At 45.0% G+C, this 15400-nt stretch overlaps 1 protein-coding gene across 1 annotated transcript in view; it reads right to left on the bottom strand.

Annotated features, from left to right (window-relative positions):
* The window catches only part of LOC133348476 (MLX-interacting protein-like), a 56211-nt gene that overhangs the window by 12290 nt on the left and 28521 nt on the right, over nucleotides 1–15400 (bottom strand). Inside the window, 6 exon segments of the mRNA XM_061561306.1 lie at nucleotides 1797–1894; nucleotides 3037–3304; nucleotides 3306–4418; nucleotides 5817–5930; nucleotides 10444–10625; nucleotides 13241–13333. Of these exon segments, the coding sequence (XP_061417290.1) occupies nucleotides 1797–1894; nucleotides 3037–3304; nucleotides 3306–4418; nucleotides 5817–5930; nucleotides 10444–10625; nucleotides 13241–13333 (1868 nt within the window).

Genomic DNA, 15400 nt, shown 5'->3' on the forward strand with positions numbered 1-15400 from the left:
ACTCCTTGTAAAAAAAGGTGTCAGTTTTGTTGCCAGATAGAAGGGTAAAAAACCAATTATCAGTAAACAATGCACTTAACACGTGGTTGTGGGGGTGATCAGGGAAATCTGTGCACCTGCCGGGGTCCAGCGACACTCCTGGTGCCGACACAAGACAGGCCAACTCCTATCACGTAAAGATGATCGCAAATGGGTAAGTTATGTCAATTCTAATGACGTTCTCCAAGGGCTTATGAAGCTGAACTTTGGAGTGATAACAGGGTGGGGAAAAGGTCACCTGCGTTGCAAAGCTCTGGTAATTTTACAAGAGGAGACTTTGTACAAAGTTAATAAAGCCTCATTCTGTGTAGCTGCGTCATTGCTTGTAAAAACAAAAATACCAAATTTGGGTCCTAACAAAAATGAGGGCAGGGTCAGTTTCAAGTAAAAATATTAGGGCAGAGGCAGTATAAAGTTAAAAATTGCTTTAAGCCTTATCCTAAACACTCAAATATTGTTTTCACTATTGTCAACGAACCAGTAATTTGCCTTTGGAGGAATTAAGCTAGAGCCAGGTGCAAGTAAGTACATTTATAAATACACAATTCTTATAACATAGGTTAGCTTACAATATTTCATACCAAATCCCACTTTTCTTGACAGTCAATACGATACCTCTGATTTGTATTTGTTTACTGACCCAAGCATGTTCTTCCTTCTGAATCGCAGTGTAATTCTCAGCATGAATCTGTCCATAATTATTTGGGTACTCTTCAGTCCGTGATTTCGATCCATATATCATGGCAGGAAATAAGAACGAAAATTTATCTTCTATAGCCACATTGTTTTTTTTTTGCTTTTCATGATTAAAGTTGATTTTTGAAAAGAACTCCAACCTGCTCTCACTTGCTTCTCTGTTCATCCTCTTGCTCCTGGTCTATATGTGTGCATGAATTTTTAAATTATTTCACACCGTACGTAGCCCACTGTACGTAGCCAACCGTGCTAAATCGGAGGTGTTAATAATCTAAGATCTGCCATCATTGACTGCTGCATCTACGCATACACTTATTGTACATGACCTTTGTTTTGCTCAAATTGTGTTGACTTCTTTTCAGATTTCTTTAGTCATTTCCTATATATGTCATGACCTTTGGTTGTTATAATGGCCATGTCATCACGACATCTGAGGTGTTTAATACTTTTACTGAAGTTTGCATTTGAGAAACAAAGGCATAAAGATAAATTGTGAAAGTATCTAAAATTAATTGTTCCATATCGTTCATATCTACTGACATCTGCAATTTGCAACTCGTGCTCTGAGCGAGCATTTACGTAAAAATGAAAACTTCGGCCAGTAGCTTTAAGGTGACTTATTTAGCAGTGCATGATTAAAGAGTTCCAGAAAGAGCATTGGCCACTATGATAGAGGAAAATTGAGGACGGGGAAGGCATTTAAAATTATGAATCAAATGTCTGAGTGGCAGAGGAATTGGAAAGAAGAGGATCATTGGTCATCTAGTGAGCAGCACATATATGACCGATGGAATTGGAGAGCCATTCCCAACAAGCCATGGACCCAATGGCCCCGATATGATGGAGAGGGACAATGATTTAGCCGGTGAGTCGAAATCAGTTATCCATTTTTTTCTCTCTCTCTCACAAAGTCCACTAAATAACACCTCACGTGTTTGCTTTATTCTAAAACCTCTTCTTAACCTTCAGTATATTGTAACACGTAAAATAACGTGTACTCAAGAAATGCATCCCACCATCTTTGACACGTGAGAAATATCCTCGCAAGACAAATATCTGACCGAGGCAGCAGGAATCGACAGCAGAGTGGGAAGTATGTCCTCTTGTTTGACGGAGGATGATGGAGCACTCCCAATGGAAGACTGGCTTGGCAGCAAACCTGCGTATGTTGTGGTGATAACAGAGCAAATTAAGCCAAGTTCATCTTCAAGAAGGAACAAATACACAGAGCCGAGCCCGTACGTACACCGGTCCTGTAAATGTTATGTTTCTCAGAAAGGATTATCTGAGCGACGTCAATGCAAGGAAGTTCGCAAACGATTAGAAACGCTGAACTATGTAGCTAGCATGCCCTGGGAAGAAACAAAAAGAATGTAATGTTTAGGATTAGAGGTATCTTATCAGGATTCATCCGTTAGTTACAATGCCTGATAAAGGCCCGTTGTTTACAAATCTGGTTCTTTTTATCGGCAGATGCTTTCATTTTTATTTTCTATATTTGCATTGATTAATGATAACAAGACCTACGTTCATTGGAATGCATATTTGAATTCGGTCACATAGATTACATTCAACTCAAATTCAGCCATTTGTCAATCCACTGCTGGATGAAGGCCTCCCCACGTCATTCGGTCATGGGAGTTATTCCATTGCACTTCACAATGCCGATCCATGCTGGATCTGAAGGGGAGAGCCCACTGCCAGTCTAGCTCTGCCCGGGTATCAAATTCAGGTTCAAGTTCAAGTTAATTTATTAGGTATAGCCCTGTGAGCCATTCGGCTCTTGAATCGGGTGCAACCGCAACAAACAAAAAACCAAAAACATGAACAAAAAACATCTTAAAGTGAATATGTGACTAAGTGCAAACAGAACATCCAAGAAAAGACAGCAAAATATTGCAGAAAAAACACCGTACACCAACGCTGTGTGCAAAAATCCCAGTGGGATGCAAGTCAAACAACAACCACAAGACAACTTAGATTAAGGCCATCAGTTTAATTGTGCAAACCGCTGCACCGCCACTTCGAATGCCCCACAAATGTGACTGGGCGTGATTATTCTGTTCAGTCCACACATCGCAACAACACGTACAAATTTCGATTTAAAGCTTTCGTGACTGCAGGGATTCATCTTCTTGGTTCTTTCGGTAAAGTCACGTAGAAGGGAAATAATAAAATAATACAAAAATATATTATTTTATAATTTTTATTTATTTACTTTATTATTTCCCTTCTACGTGACTTTACCGAAAGAACCAAGAAGAACAACAACACGTACCTCTGCATTTAAAAAAACGGTACCTGAGGACAGCAGTTTCGCGAGGAACGAGCTGCTGCTGCCGGTGCTGTTTGTCTCCAACGGCTGAGACTGCTGCGGCTGCGTGGACAAGGGCCCCATGGCGATCTTCGGCTTCTGCTTGGGGGCCAGCTTAGGCATGGGCATCAGGAATTCTTCAAAGGACGACTGCCCGTGGGCTGAGCGGCATTGCTGCGGGGGACCGCTGAGCGTCACGACCGGCGCGACGAGCCGCTGCGAGCCGCCAACCGCCACCGCGATCGCCGCTGCCGTCAGCCGCCGAGAACTCGCGACGGGGAAGCTCGTGGCCGTCGGGGCTGCCAGGGACCGAGCATTTGCGGACCTCCGGCTGCTGCCGAGCAAAAGCCGTCGCGCTGGGGGCATAGGCGAAGGCGTGCGGCTGCGGCTGTGGCGGCAGCTCCTGCTGCTTGTCCGCCAGGCTCGGGGCCGGCTGGGTGGCGAGCGAGGACTGGAAGGGATTGCAGCCCCCCGCGCCGCTGTTCTGGCTGCAGGAGAGCCCCGTTAAGACGTAGTCGTAGGGTACGTCGCGGGTCGGGCTGCTCGGCAGAGACCGCTTGCTCGACGCGTGCTGCCCCACGTCGACGGACGCGCCTTTCTGGCCGTAATCGCAGAAGAGCTCGGGGATGGAGCTGCTGGGCAGAGACCGCTTTCTGTTCTCCTGAGGAGCTGGGGGTTGCAGCGGCAGACTCGTTGGTGGAACTTGAGTTGGCAGTGGTAGGTTGGCCTGTGGAGTCTGCAGGCTTCCAACAGCATCGATCTCGGGAAGCATCGGAAATGAGCGTTTGCGAGTTTCTTGGGACACTGTCAGCTTCTGCTGATGCTGCTGATGCTGCTGATGCTGCTGCTGCTGATGCTGCTGGTGCTGCTGATGGTGCTGTTGTTGTGGATACTGATGTTGACTAAAGCATCCAGGCTTCTCCAAGCCAGAAGGAGTGACATGACCGACAGAGGCGATGCAAGCCACGTTCTCTTGACACTGATCTCTGTTTGCAAAGTAGATGGGGAATGGTGAGAGAGACGCCTTATGAGTGTTACTGGGCAATGACTGAAGGTGATGCAGGTTGTTGCCGGGCACGTTTAACGCAGCAGAATGAGGAAATTGGGGTGGATATGCCGACTCCATCGCCGCCTTGGTTACATCGTCTGCAGAGGGAGGTATTGGTTGGTAGCAGAGCTTCTGTGTTGCCTGGTGTTTGTTGGCAGAGTCTTGGCACAGCCCGAATTGCTGATTGATTGCGGTTAATGAGAAACCGTGGTTGTCCTGGTAGGTGTTATTTATAGGAGCCTTTGGCGGAACGCCGCAACGGATATTGGAGTTTAAATTCACCATCTCTCCCAATCCACTGTTGCTCTGATCAAATCCACACTAGGCAACAAGTAAGAAACAATACAGTCATTGCATAATGAATGCATAAAAGAGAAAGAATCAGTAAATTAAAACCCACCAAATTATTTAATGTTACCATTCAGTTATTTTGTTAGCAATCGTGTAAATGTACAGGCACCCAATCTCATGTAACATGGTGACATCAGGACCTGCTGTTTCAGGCATGCCATTGCATGCCTCATCCAAATGCAGGATAATGTACTTCCTCTTTGCATTGGACAATAGAGATATATAAAATAACAGGTTCATTGAAAATATTTCTTTTTTTATATATATTCTATGTGGAAAGGAATATGTCAAAATTTCTGGCCGTCTCAGAAATGTTCAGAAAGAACAAATACTGTAATCATTTCCTGATAAAGCAGAGTTTGGCCACAATTTTGAGATCGTCAATATCTGACTTTCTTTTCGGTAGCAGTAAAAAACCTTGTCATATTGAATTAACCAATTCATTGTTTTATAAATAAAGTATCAATTCCAAGCCGCTCTTGGCAAGATTGTGTCTCTTTGAGCCAATGACACAGCAGCACTGTATCACATGAAATGCGTAAATAAGACGAAAAAAACTATTATAATAGAAATGAGATGTAAAAAATATACATATATGAGAAAAAATAATTGACTCTTGAATCATCAATTCATGAGCAGAAATCAAGTTGTTAGAGTGAGGTTAAATTGACACATGCTTAGCAAACGGAATTTAAATAAATATACAACTGTCCAAATGTGTATGCAGTTAAATGAAAGCACCCAGCACACAGAATACCACGTTTGAAATAAATGTTATAATCTACATTCATGACCCATAAAATAGAGCGGTGCAACGGTTTTAGTCAACGGTCATGCCGCAGTTAAAAAACAAATTGACAATTTTTTCGATTTAAAGCTTTCGTGACTGCAGGGATTCATCTTCTTGGTTCTTTCGGTAAAGTCACGTAGAATGGAAATCATAAAATAATAAAAATAAAACATAATTAAATAATTCTCACGACGTTTCGGCCACAACACAAGCAGCCGTCCTCAGGTGGAGAACAGGTCTGTCGAGAAGACAGACTCTGAATGACACACCCCAGGCTTGGAGCGACTCTTCGCCCCTCCATCCCAGCTTAAATAGTCGCTCCAAGCCTGGGGTGTGTCATTGAGACTCTGTCTTCTCGACAGACCTGTTCTCCACCTGAGGACGGCTGCTTGTGTTGTGGCCGAAACGTCGTGAGAATTATTTTATTATGTTTTTTTTTATTATTTTATTTTTTCCATTCTACGTGACCTTACTGAAAGAACCAAGAAGACAAAATTGACAATGCTTTTCGGAACAAAGCAAATGCCACACGATGGACACCAACGTCAGTAACGCGAACGGTGAGAGTGTCGTCCTACTTGGTATGGGTGCTGCGTCTCCTGGCAAGCAGGTGGTCCAAGGAATTGTGTCACAGCCTGGGAGGCTTCAGGGAAGACTCCATCAGGGTCAAAAGATTGAAACGCGCTCAGTTTCTGCGGAAAACATTCAGAGAGTGCGCAAAAGCACAGACGACGGCATGACGTTTCCCCTACACGAACAAATGCTATGAAATCGATATTAATGTCCTGTAGAGGAACAGTGATTTGAATATCTTATCAGTTGTCAGTTTGTTTCCCAGGGAGATAATTCTATATTCAGTTGGTAATCTATATATATAAAATCGTGCATGTCTGTCTGTATGTGTATGTGTGTGTGGATTTCGGACCATACGCAGTTTCATTGGACGGCGGTTGCCCCTGGCAACGGCTAGCAATGCCTTCGCCGCTTTCATTGGACGGCGGTTGCCCCTGGCAACGAGTAGCAACTTTTCGCCGCGGGGTGGACGCCATTTTTAATAGCGCGGGGGGGGGGGGGGGACCGGCACCCGTACCCAGCGTTCGCCGGGTGGGAAAATCAGGCAAGGCGGGAGGCTCTGCACGGTGCTAGGCCTCGACACCCAACACGCCACTCTGAGGTAAATTCATACAAATTTCACGTCCTCTACAGAGTGGCGAGGGAGGCAGAGTGGCGAGGGAGGGAGAGTGGCGAGGGAGGGACTCAGCCTCAAAACGAGTAACTGGTGTGGCGTATTAACATCGCCACTGGGGAGAGAAAGGCGGCCGGGCGTGGTGGATCCAAGTCCCGGGCAAAGCCGGATCATGACTATGTGTGTATGTGTTTATGTGTATGTCTGTGTGTCTGTATGTATGTGTGTATGTATGTGTCTGTATGTTTTGTGTGTATGTATGTGTGTGTATGTATGTGCGTTTTTTTGTATGTGTTTATGTGTATGTCTGCGTGTCTGTATGTATGTGTGTATGTATGTGTCTGTATGTTTTGTGTGTATGCATGTGTGTGTATGTATGTGCGTTTTTTTGTATGTGTTTATGTGTATGTCTGCGTGTCTGTATGTATGTGTGTATGTACGTGTGTGGATGTGTTTGTGTGTATGTATGTGTGTGTCTATGTATGTGTGTTTATGTGTTTCTGTGTATGTATGTGTGTGTATGTATGTGTCTTATGTGTCTGTCTGTGTGTATGCATGTATGTGTGTGTGTATTGTGTATGTGTTTGTATGTGTGTGTTTGTGTGTATGTGTATGTCTGTGTGTAAGTATGTGTGTATGTGTGTGTATGTGTGTATGTATGTGTGTGTTTGTGTGTTTACGCTCGCATTACACAAATGTGTTGCAGGTCTAAGGCGTTCCTCGCGCAGCATTGCCGCTTTATATTTTCAGTCGTTTACTGCCCTACGCACCCTGACAGTCGTCTGTCTGCAGCAAGCGCGTGTATGTGTACCTATGGACGCGCGCGCGTGTGTTGTGTAGGGGGAACGGTAGTGTAGTGCTTAGCGTGCTGTCTGTGTCTGTGTGTGTGTGTCTGTGTGTGTGTGTCTGTGTGTGTGCGTGTGTGGTGTGTGGGGAGCGGTAGTGTTGTGGTTAGCGTGCTGTCTGTGTGTCTGTGTGTGTGTGTGTCTGTCTGTGTGTGTCTGTGTGTCTGTGTGTGTGTGTGTCTGCGTGTGTCTATGTGTGTGTGTCTGTGCGTGTGTGGTGTGTGAGGAGCGGTGGGTGTAGTGGTTAACGCTACGCTGCGCTACCAACCCGGCGAACCCAGTTCGATTCCCGCTCACGGCCACCACCGCTGACGATTATTTGAACCTCCCCTAGGTCGACTCAGCCTCAAACGAGTAACTGGTGTGGCCTATTAACATCGCCACTGGGGAGACAAAGGCGGCTGGGCGTCAGTGGTGAGGGAGGGAGAGTGGTGAGGGAGGGAGAGTGGTGAGGGAGGGAGAGTGGTGAGGGAGGGAGAGTGCTGAGGGAGGGAGAGTGATGAGGGAGGGAGAGTGGTGAGGGAGGGAGAGTGGTGAGGGAGGGAGAGCGGTGAGGGAGGGAGAGCGGTGAGGGAGGGAGAGTGCTGAGGGAGGGAGAGTGGTGAGGGAGGGAGAGTGCTGAGGGAGGGAGAGTGGTGAGGGAGGGAGAGTGGTGAGGGAGGGAGAGTGGTGAGGGAGGGAGAGCGGTGAAGGAGGGAGAGCGGTGAGGGAGGGAGAGTGCTGAGGGAGGGAGAGCGGTGAGGGAGGGAGAGGGCTGAGGGAGGGAGAGTGGTGAGGGAGGGAGAGTGGTGAGGGAGGGAGAGTGCTGAGGGAGGGAGAGCGGTGAGGGAGGGAGAGTGCTGAGGGAGGGAGAGTGGTGAGGGGGGGAGAGTGGTGAGGGAGGGAGAGCGGTGAGGGAGGGAGAGCGGTGAGGGAGGGAGAGTGCTGAGGGAGGGAGAGTGGTGAGGGAGGGAGAGTGGTGAGGGAGGGAGAGTGGTGAGGGAGGGAGAGTGGTGAGGGAGGGAGAGTGGTGAGGGAGGGAGAGCGGTGAGGGAGGGAGAGCGGTGAGGGAGGGAGAGCGGTGAGGGAGGGAGAGCGGTGAGGGAGGGAGAGCGGTGAGGGAGGGAGAGCGGTGAGGGAGGGAGAGTGCTGAGGGAGGGAGAGTGGTGAGGGAGGGATAGTGGTGAGGGAGGGAGAGTGGTGAGGGAGGGAGAGTGGTGAGGGAGGGACTCAGCCTCAAAACGAGTAACTGGTGTGACGTATTAACATCGCCACTGGGGAGACAAAGGCGGCCGGCCGTGGTGGATACAAGTCCCGGGCGAAGCCGGGTAGTACAGCTAGTCTATATATATATCTTCAACATTCACACATTGTCAGGAGGCTACTGTCTCTTAGTGCAGTCATTTATAATTGGCCCTGCGTGTAACTTTTTCTTAGAAAAAAATATTTTGGGTTTTTACAAAAATTCCCATTTAACGGCAATAGCAAAGAAGAAAAAATTCTGCCGGTTACATAATGAGCCACGCTGCCCGTCCGTGGGCAGCGCAACGACATCGCAACCTCCCCGTCACCATCCTCGCGCGGAACAGCCAAACATCCCCACAGATCCTTTCAAGAAGAGACCGGTGGCTGGATACAAAGTAGGCAAAGCAGCGATCCACACAAACAGTGATTTGATCAATCGGTACATTTCAGGGACACGGTTCAATTCGAGAACGTATGATTTGTGTCTTGATTTTCGCCATCTCGTTTCGAGTTCTAGTTTGTGCCGTTCACCATGGAAGTCCAGTTTACTGTGGAAGTCCAGTTCACCATGGAAGTCCAGTTTACCATGGAAGTTCTAGTTTGTGCTGTTCACCATGGAAGTACAGTTCACCATGGAAGTCCAGTTTACCATGGAAGTCCAGTTTACCATGGAAGTCCAGTTCACCATGGAAGTCCAGTTCACCATTGGAAGTCCAGTTCACCACGGAAGTCCAGTTTACCATGGAAGTCCAGTTCACCATGGAAGTCAAGTTCACCACGGAAGTCCAGTTTACCACGGAGGTCCAGTTCACCATAGAAGTCCAGTTCACCATGGAAGTCCAGTTTACCATGAGCAGGAGTTGGCAACCTGCAGCTCTGCAGCAGCGTGCGGTTCTTTAAGGACTCCTTTGTGACTTTTTATTTTATTACGGACCACCGCCTCGTATTCTCATCATTTAAATATTGAGCGTTTTACCGAATTCGACAAAAATGGCTCTTGCTGTTGTTGTTGTGGTTTGCGGTCCCTGGCCTAGACTAACCGGACATGTCTGTACTGGGTGGAGATGCAGCAAGGCCACGTTGCTTCGTCCAGAAGTGTGATTTTAATTTCATGTCTTCAAAATGTTATGCCCCCTCCCCCCACCCCCGCCCAAACAAAAGGCCACCAACGTATAAATACATGAATAAGCAATTAAATACATGAACATTATCATATCCTAAAGTACATGTTATTTTTAAAGTAGAGTATTAAATACGAGTTTATAAATAAAGTTACCTCATCACATTATCTCATCACTTTCTCGCATCACATTCTCTCTCGCAACTTTATCAAATCACCTTTTTTCTTTCTCTCTCTCTCCCTCTCTCGATGCAGTCGTGTAGAGTTCCAGATGTGATTCGCGAATAACCAAAATCGCCGTTAAGTTCGGAAAACGAGGGAATACTATAATATAATCTACCAACGTATGTGTTTTTTTTTGTCAGGGAAAGACTGAAACACTGCACGGTGGTGAGATGTTAACTACCTCGCCTGGTATACAGGATGTCGTGGGTTCGATCCCGACCCTGACGCCTGCTGTATATTTGGAGTTCGCGTGTCTGTCTCTCATCATCATCACGCTGGCTGAGATGTTAACTCCCTCGCCTGGTATACAGGGTGTCGTGGGTTCGATCCCGACCCTGACGCCTGCTGTATATTTGAGTTCGCGTGTTCTCACCGTGGTCCCGTGGAGTTTTCTCCAGGTCCTCCTCTTTTTTCCTCCACATTTACAAACATGCGTTCCGAGCGTTTGGCTGCTATAAATTTCCACGTGACAAGCCACTTTGTTGAGCTATCATTTGTGGCCAGGTCGCTTCTGAAAAAGAGCTATATAGCTCAATGGGCCTTACCTGGTGGTAAAAAAAAAATTAGTTTCATAGTTTAGTTTAGTTCCACTGGGGCTCTCTTACCTGGGAGTGACAGGAAGCTTCGGGTCCCGAAGTGTAGAAGTCTGCGCTGCTCGTGTGGGACGAGGAGAACGGCCCCAGCTGGGGCTCTCCAGTCTGCACGGCAAACGCTGCCTCTGCAGGCTGCTGCTGCTGCTCCTGCTGCTGCTGCTGCAGGAAAGCTGGGCGTCCCATTGGCAGCAGGTCTGTTATCACGTATGGCAAAGTAGATTTCAATTAGCCTGCTGCGCTTCATCTTCTTGGTTCTTTCTTATTGTTTAATTTTTATTATTTTATTCATTCCATTCTACATGACTTTACCGAAAGAACCAAGAAGATGAATCCCTGCAGTCACGAAAGCTTTAAATCGAAATTTTAGCCTGCTGCTGATTACTAATCAAACAGCTCATATATGCAACGCAGTAAATCAAGATTTATTTTAAAAATCCCTTTGAATTCTAAAAATGCTATTTATATATTTTATACTGTTGTGCATTGTTTCAGCCAGTTTGTTTAATGTCTGTATTTGGAATGTTTAGGCAGCTGTTTTTTGGCACTTTGATTTTTTCATTAGTTTAATGTATTTTTTTTCTACCCAGACTGCTATTTATATTTAGTTGGTTGTCTTTCTCCCGCACCTCCGATCGTACATACATAAAGGAGGGGATCATTGATGTCCAATGTGTAATTATTAACATTGAACTCCCTTCACTAGTATTACCAAAATATGGAAATGTTGTTATTTATAGTGAGGAAATCCCACAATTGCATGCATTTATATAGTACTGTAAGTACATATACGGTATGAAAAATGTTGGTTCAACATTTTTTTTAATTACGGACCTTGGGACTCTCAGAGTTCTGCTTTACATGTGTGCACAACTTCTTAAATCGCATGAAAATGGGTAAATCACATGAAAATGGGTAAATGCACAATGTACGCATCTTATGACTGGAATACACATTGATAAAACACGTGAATCAATAATGCTGCTTGAAAATAATAGTTTTTTTTACATATAATCGGTGACGTTTCAGGCAATGGCCCTTCATAGCTCAATAGTTATATACATATATTTCTATTGTGGGTGACATTATAAGAGAAGTTTGTGAAATACTAGCACATGGGATTTTGTTAGCTTTTTACAATGGTTGAAAGTTATATTCTAAAAGCTATTCAGCACAGCACATGTCCTAATACTGATAACACTGCACTTCAATACATATATCTCGTTATTAAAATCAGTTTACATGGGTATTGGCAGGTATTGTACGCTTGCATAGAAACATTTACAGGGCAATAATGTGACAAATAATAGCAACATAAATAGCAATGAGTGAATCAAAATGTGGCTGTATCGAAGGATGCTGAAAATCCCATGGACAGCCAAAACCACCAATACACAAGTTGTGCAAGACATGGGCACTGACAGGCAACTGCTGAAGACCATCATTAGCACGAAGTGTTACTACCTAGGCCACATTGCCCGAAACGACCACAAATACCAGCTATTAAAGCAAATCCTGGAAGGAAAAATCGAAGGGAAAAAACGACCAGGACGGCCAAAAACGACATGGCTCAGTAACATCAAAACATGGCTACAATTAACAACAGCACAAACTCTACACGCCGTGCTAGACCGGGACCAATATCATCGTGAAGTCGCACACGCCGTTAGGCAGCACTAAAGAAGAAGAAGAATCAAACGCAAAAATATGTAAACGTATATAAAGTTGTGCATTATTACAGTAAATATACTATCTTAATGTGAATCAATAAAAGCTTGGTTTATCACTCATTCACAAACTCACGGCAACACGCTATTGAACCAAACAAACTATTTGCAACACCACAGGACTGAACGGAAACAATTAAAGTTTTGCCATTTCCCAAACAATTCAGCCCTTACCATTATATCTGCAAGACTTGGCGGAGCCATTTGTACAGAACTGCAGGGTGAAGCGACCATGCATTGCAGCTCCTATACCAGCAGATGATTTGACTCAACGGACACCGCGTCGGTACATAACACTGGCTTAGAAATAATACGGCCATCCATGCATGGGTGCCGCTGTGTGGCCACGTGACTCTTGCATTGAACTTTTGACCTGGAAGGGAGGCCCACGCCCGCTGTAGGGTACATTTTCCAACGTTGGTAGCCCAAGCATGAAACCGCGCACTCTTGTCCGCTTCTCTAATTAGCGACGAACTGGCGAGAACATTTCTCAGTAAAATTGGAGAAAAAATGAGGAAGCCTTAAGATTGTGAGTCTTAAGTTTTAAAAGTCTTATTTCTTGTTGTTACGCGAATGGAAATCAAAGAATAACGACAGTAACGAAATATAATAAATCCGAAAACCATTATAAATATGATTACCACACTTTATTTCAATGTTCAACATGATATACGGTACTTTAGTAAGGTTTCTCAAGACGTAATTAAATAATACATTGTTCAGCTCATATTAATCAACTGCTGGATGAAGTCCTCCCACACATTTCGGTCACGGGGAGGTGAGGGGTTGATTGTACTTCCACGTGCTCGCAAGCAAGGATTGCTGACAGGACCGGTTCAGATATCACTCACCTCCGGCGTTCGCCATGGCTGGGAATCAAACGTGGTTATACCCAAATCAAAGGTGTAACGTGCTGACGATTGTGCCACCACTCCAGCACACTCAAGAGAAAACAGTAACGAAAATAAAGTAATAATTCTGAAACAGGCCGTGCATCGAGAAGTGTCCAATTAACAGTGTTAAAACCCAATTAATTGGCACGCTGATTGTGTGTGCGTGCCAGTGCTTCCTTCACAGACACATACCCTGCAAGGAATCCATCGTGTCCATGTAATCCTCCAGGCTGGGCTGCAGCTGAATGAGGCCTGGCTGGATGACGTCTGCATTGCTGGCGTGAGCTATGCAGATCGGGCAGACACACAGTGGGATAAATAAGATACCCTCAGCATACCAAGGCACGTGGTACACACATTACTCAAAGGAAGATTGTGAGGGTTGCTCATTTTTAATATGGGAGAGTGAGGAGTTGGGATCCATTTTTTCTCCCATGCATTTCCCTCAATATTTTTCATAGGGCACCAATGCGGATATTTTTTTTTATTGTGCTTAAAGACGACAGCAAAAGGGCAATAACTCGATCTAGAATACAATGAATCTTAACAATATTTGGAATGTATTAACTATGCCTTGATTCTTGATGCGCTATCGACACACTAATGCACAAGGATGGCGAACCAGTCTTGCTTTATTTACGGGATGCACACGACCAATGCTTAGTTCGAGGTCAACAGCCACAAGGACAAGCTGGGGCCAAGGGTCAGGAGTCTATGAGGTGAAGGCCAGTGTCAAGGCCAGTCAAGGCCGGGTCCTCTCGGCTCAGTCCAGTGTCAAGGCCGGTGCTCCTAAGCTGAGCCCTCTGACCGAGGCCACACACCCATGAGGCCAAGGACAAGGTCCGGGATAGGAGTCTGTGCTCTGGCCTCAAGGATATGTTTTAGCCAGTGCTCCAATGGCCCCAGAATGGCGGAATGTCTGCAGCTATAGAAAATGGCAGTTATACCATGCACAGATACACACATTTGGGTGTGGGCGGTTAATTGGTGAGGACTAATCTTGATTTGAAGCTTCCGTGACTGCAGGAATCCATACTCTTTGGTTCTTTCGGTAAAGTCATGTGGTTAGTTTTATTTTATTTCTAACTACGTGACTTTACCGAAAGAACCAAAGAGTATGGTCAGGACTGATATGTGAAAGCCAGATATGCAACGATGTTATGCACTGCAACATGCAAACTAGCTAACCGGCATTTAAATAAATAAATAAATATGATTCACTTGATAATTTTGTTTCATATTAAATAAGGAACTACTGTGTATAAACTAAAATAATGAGAGAAAATGTAACTATTTCATACTTGGTTTGCAAACTTACAATTACAAGAAGAAGAATTACATTCACGTAACAAACTTAGCAACAAATTGTTTTGCTATCATTAACACACTTTAGAAAACTGAAATAAGAATGCAAGAAACTTTGTATAATGTTGACAAACACACGATGCTTTTTCAAGAACTGAGCCATGCAAATGTGTTACTCAGAAATACGTTGCCAAGCATAGTGTTACAGTGTTCATTCAAAGATAATAATATAAAGACCCTGCCTCTCCTTTAGACCCTTTCAAAGCTAAATAATTAATGATTAATTTGCAGCGGCTGGCATTCTATTTTATTCTTTAGAATGGCAATATGTTCAGGACCTAAATGCCAATGTCAAGGTCTGCTAGCCACGAGAGGGCTTTCACACCTCTGATTAGCACGGTTGGCTGCGGAAGGCGTAAAACAAGTTTCACGTATACACATACATACATGACAGAGCTTGTGTCGTTTTTCTCTTCTTCCTCCGTTAAAGGAGCGCAGGCTACTGGACAGTGGTTTACTATTTGGTCCATAGTGTGCGTTTCATGGCCACAGTCGCACTTATGGCTTGTCTTAAATTGTCTATTTGTTACTGATGAAAACTGTGCATTACTGCTGTGCCAGTAATTGGTAGCAGGAGGCTTGCATGCAGTGAAACATCACTGCATGCAAACAATTTGCGGTGTGTGCTCCCCCGAGCAGTTCGCTAAACGTCAAAGTGTTATCATCTATTTTTGTTACTGAAAACATTTTCGATAATTGCGTGGCATCTGGAAAGGACCTCCTTTATTATTCTAGAAATGCCGCGTGTTTTGGAAAGCCAGGCCAGAGAAGTCAACCGTGACTAAAAGGGTGTGGTTTTTTTTATCATGGTTTTCTTTTAATACACACTGTGTCACAATAGCATCCAGCATATGGTGGTGAGGGTGGAGCGTTCTCGCACAGGCGTGGGTGTCAATTAGGCTTGTCACCTGTTCTGGCTTGACCTGGTTCAGTCCAGGAATTGGCTTCTGTGCTCAAGTGGCAGGAATTTATTTTGTTTTACCGCGA

The sequence above is a fragment of the Lethenteron reissneri genome, chromosome 27 (genome assembly GCF_015708825.2).
Source record: "Lethenteron reissneri isolate LAM-NWPU_2019-01 chromosome 27, ASM1570882v1, whole genome shotgun sequence".
In the NCBI taxonomy this organism is placed as follows: Eukaryota; Metazoa; Chordata; class Hyperoartia; order Petromyzontiformes; family Petromyzontidae; genus Lethenteron; species Lethenteron reissneri.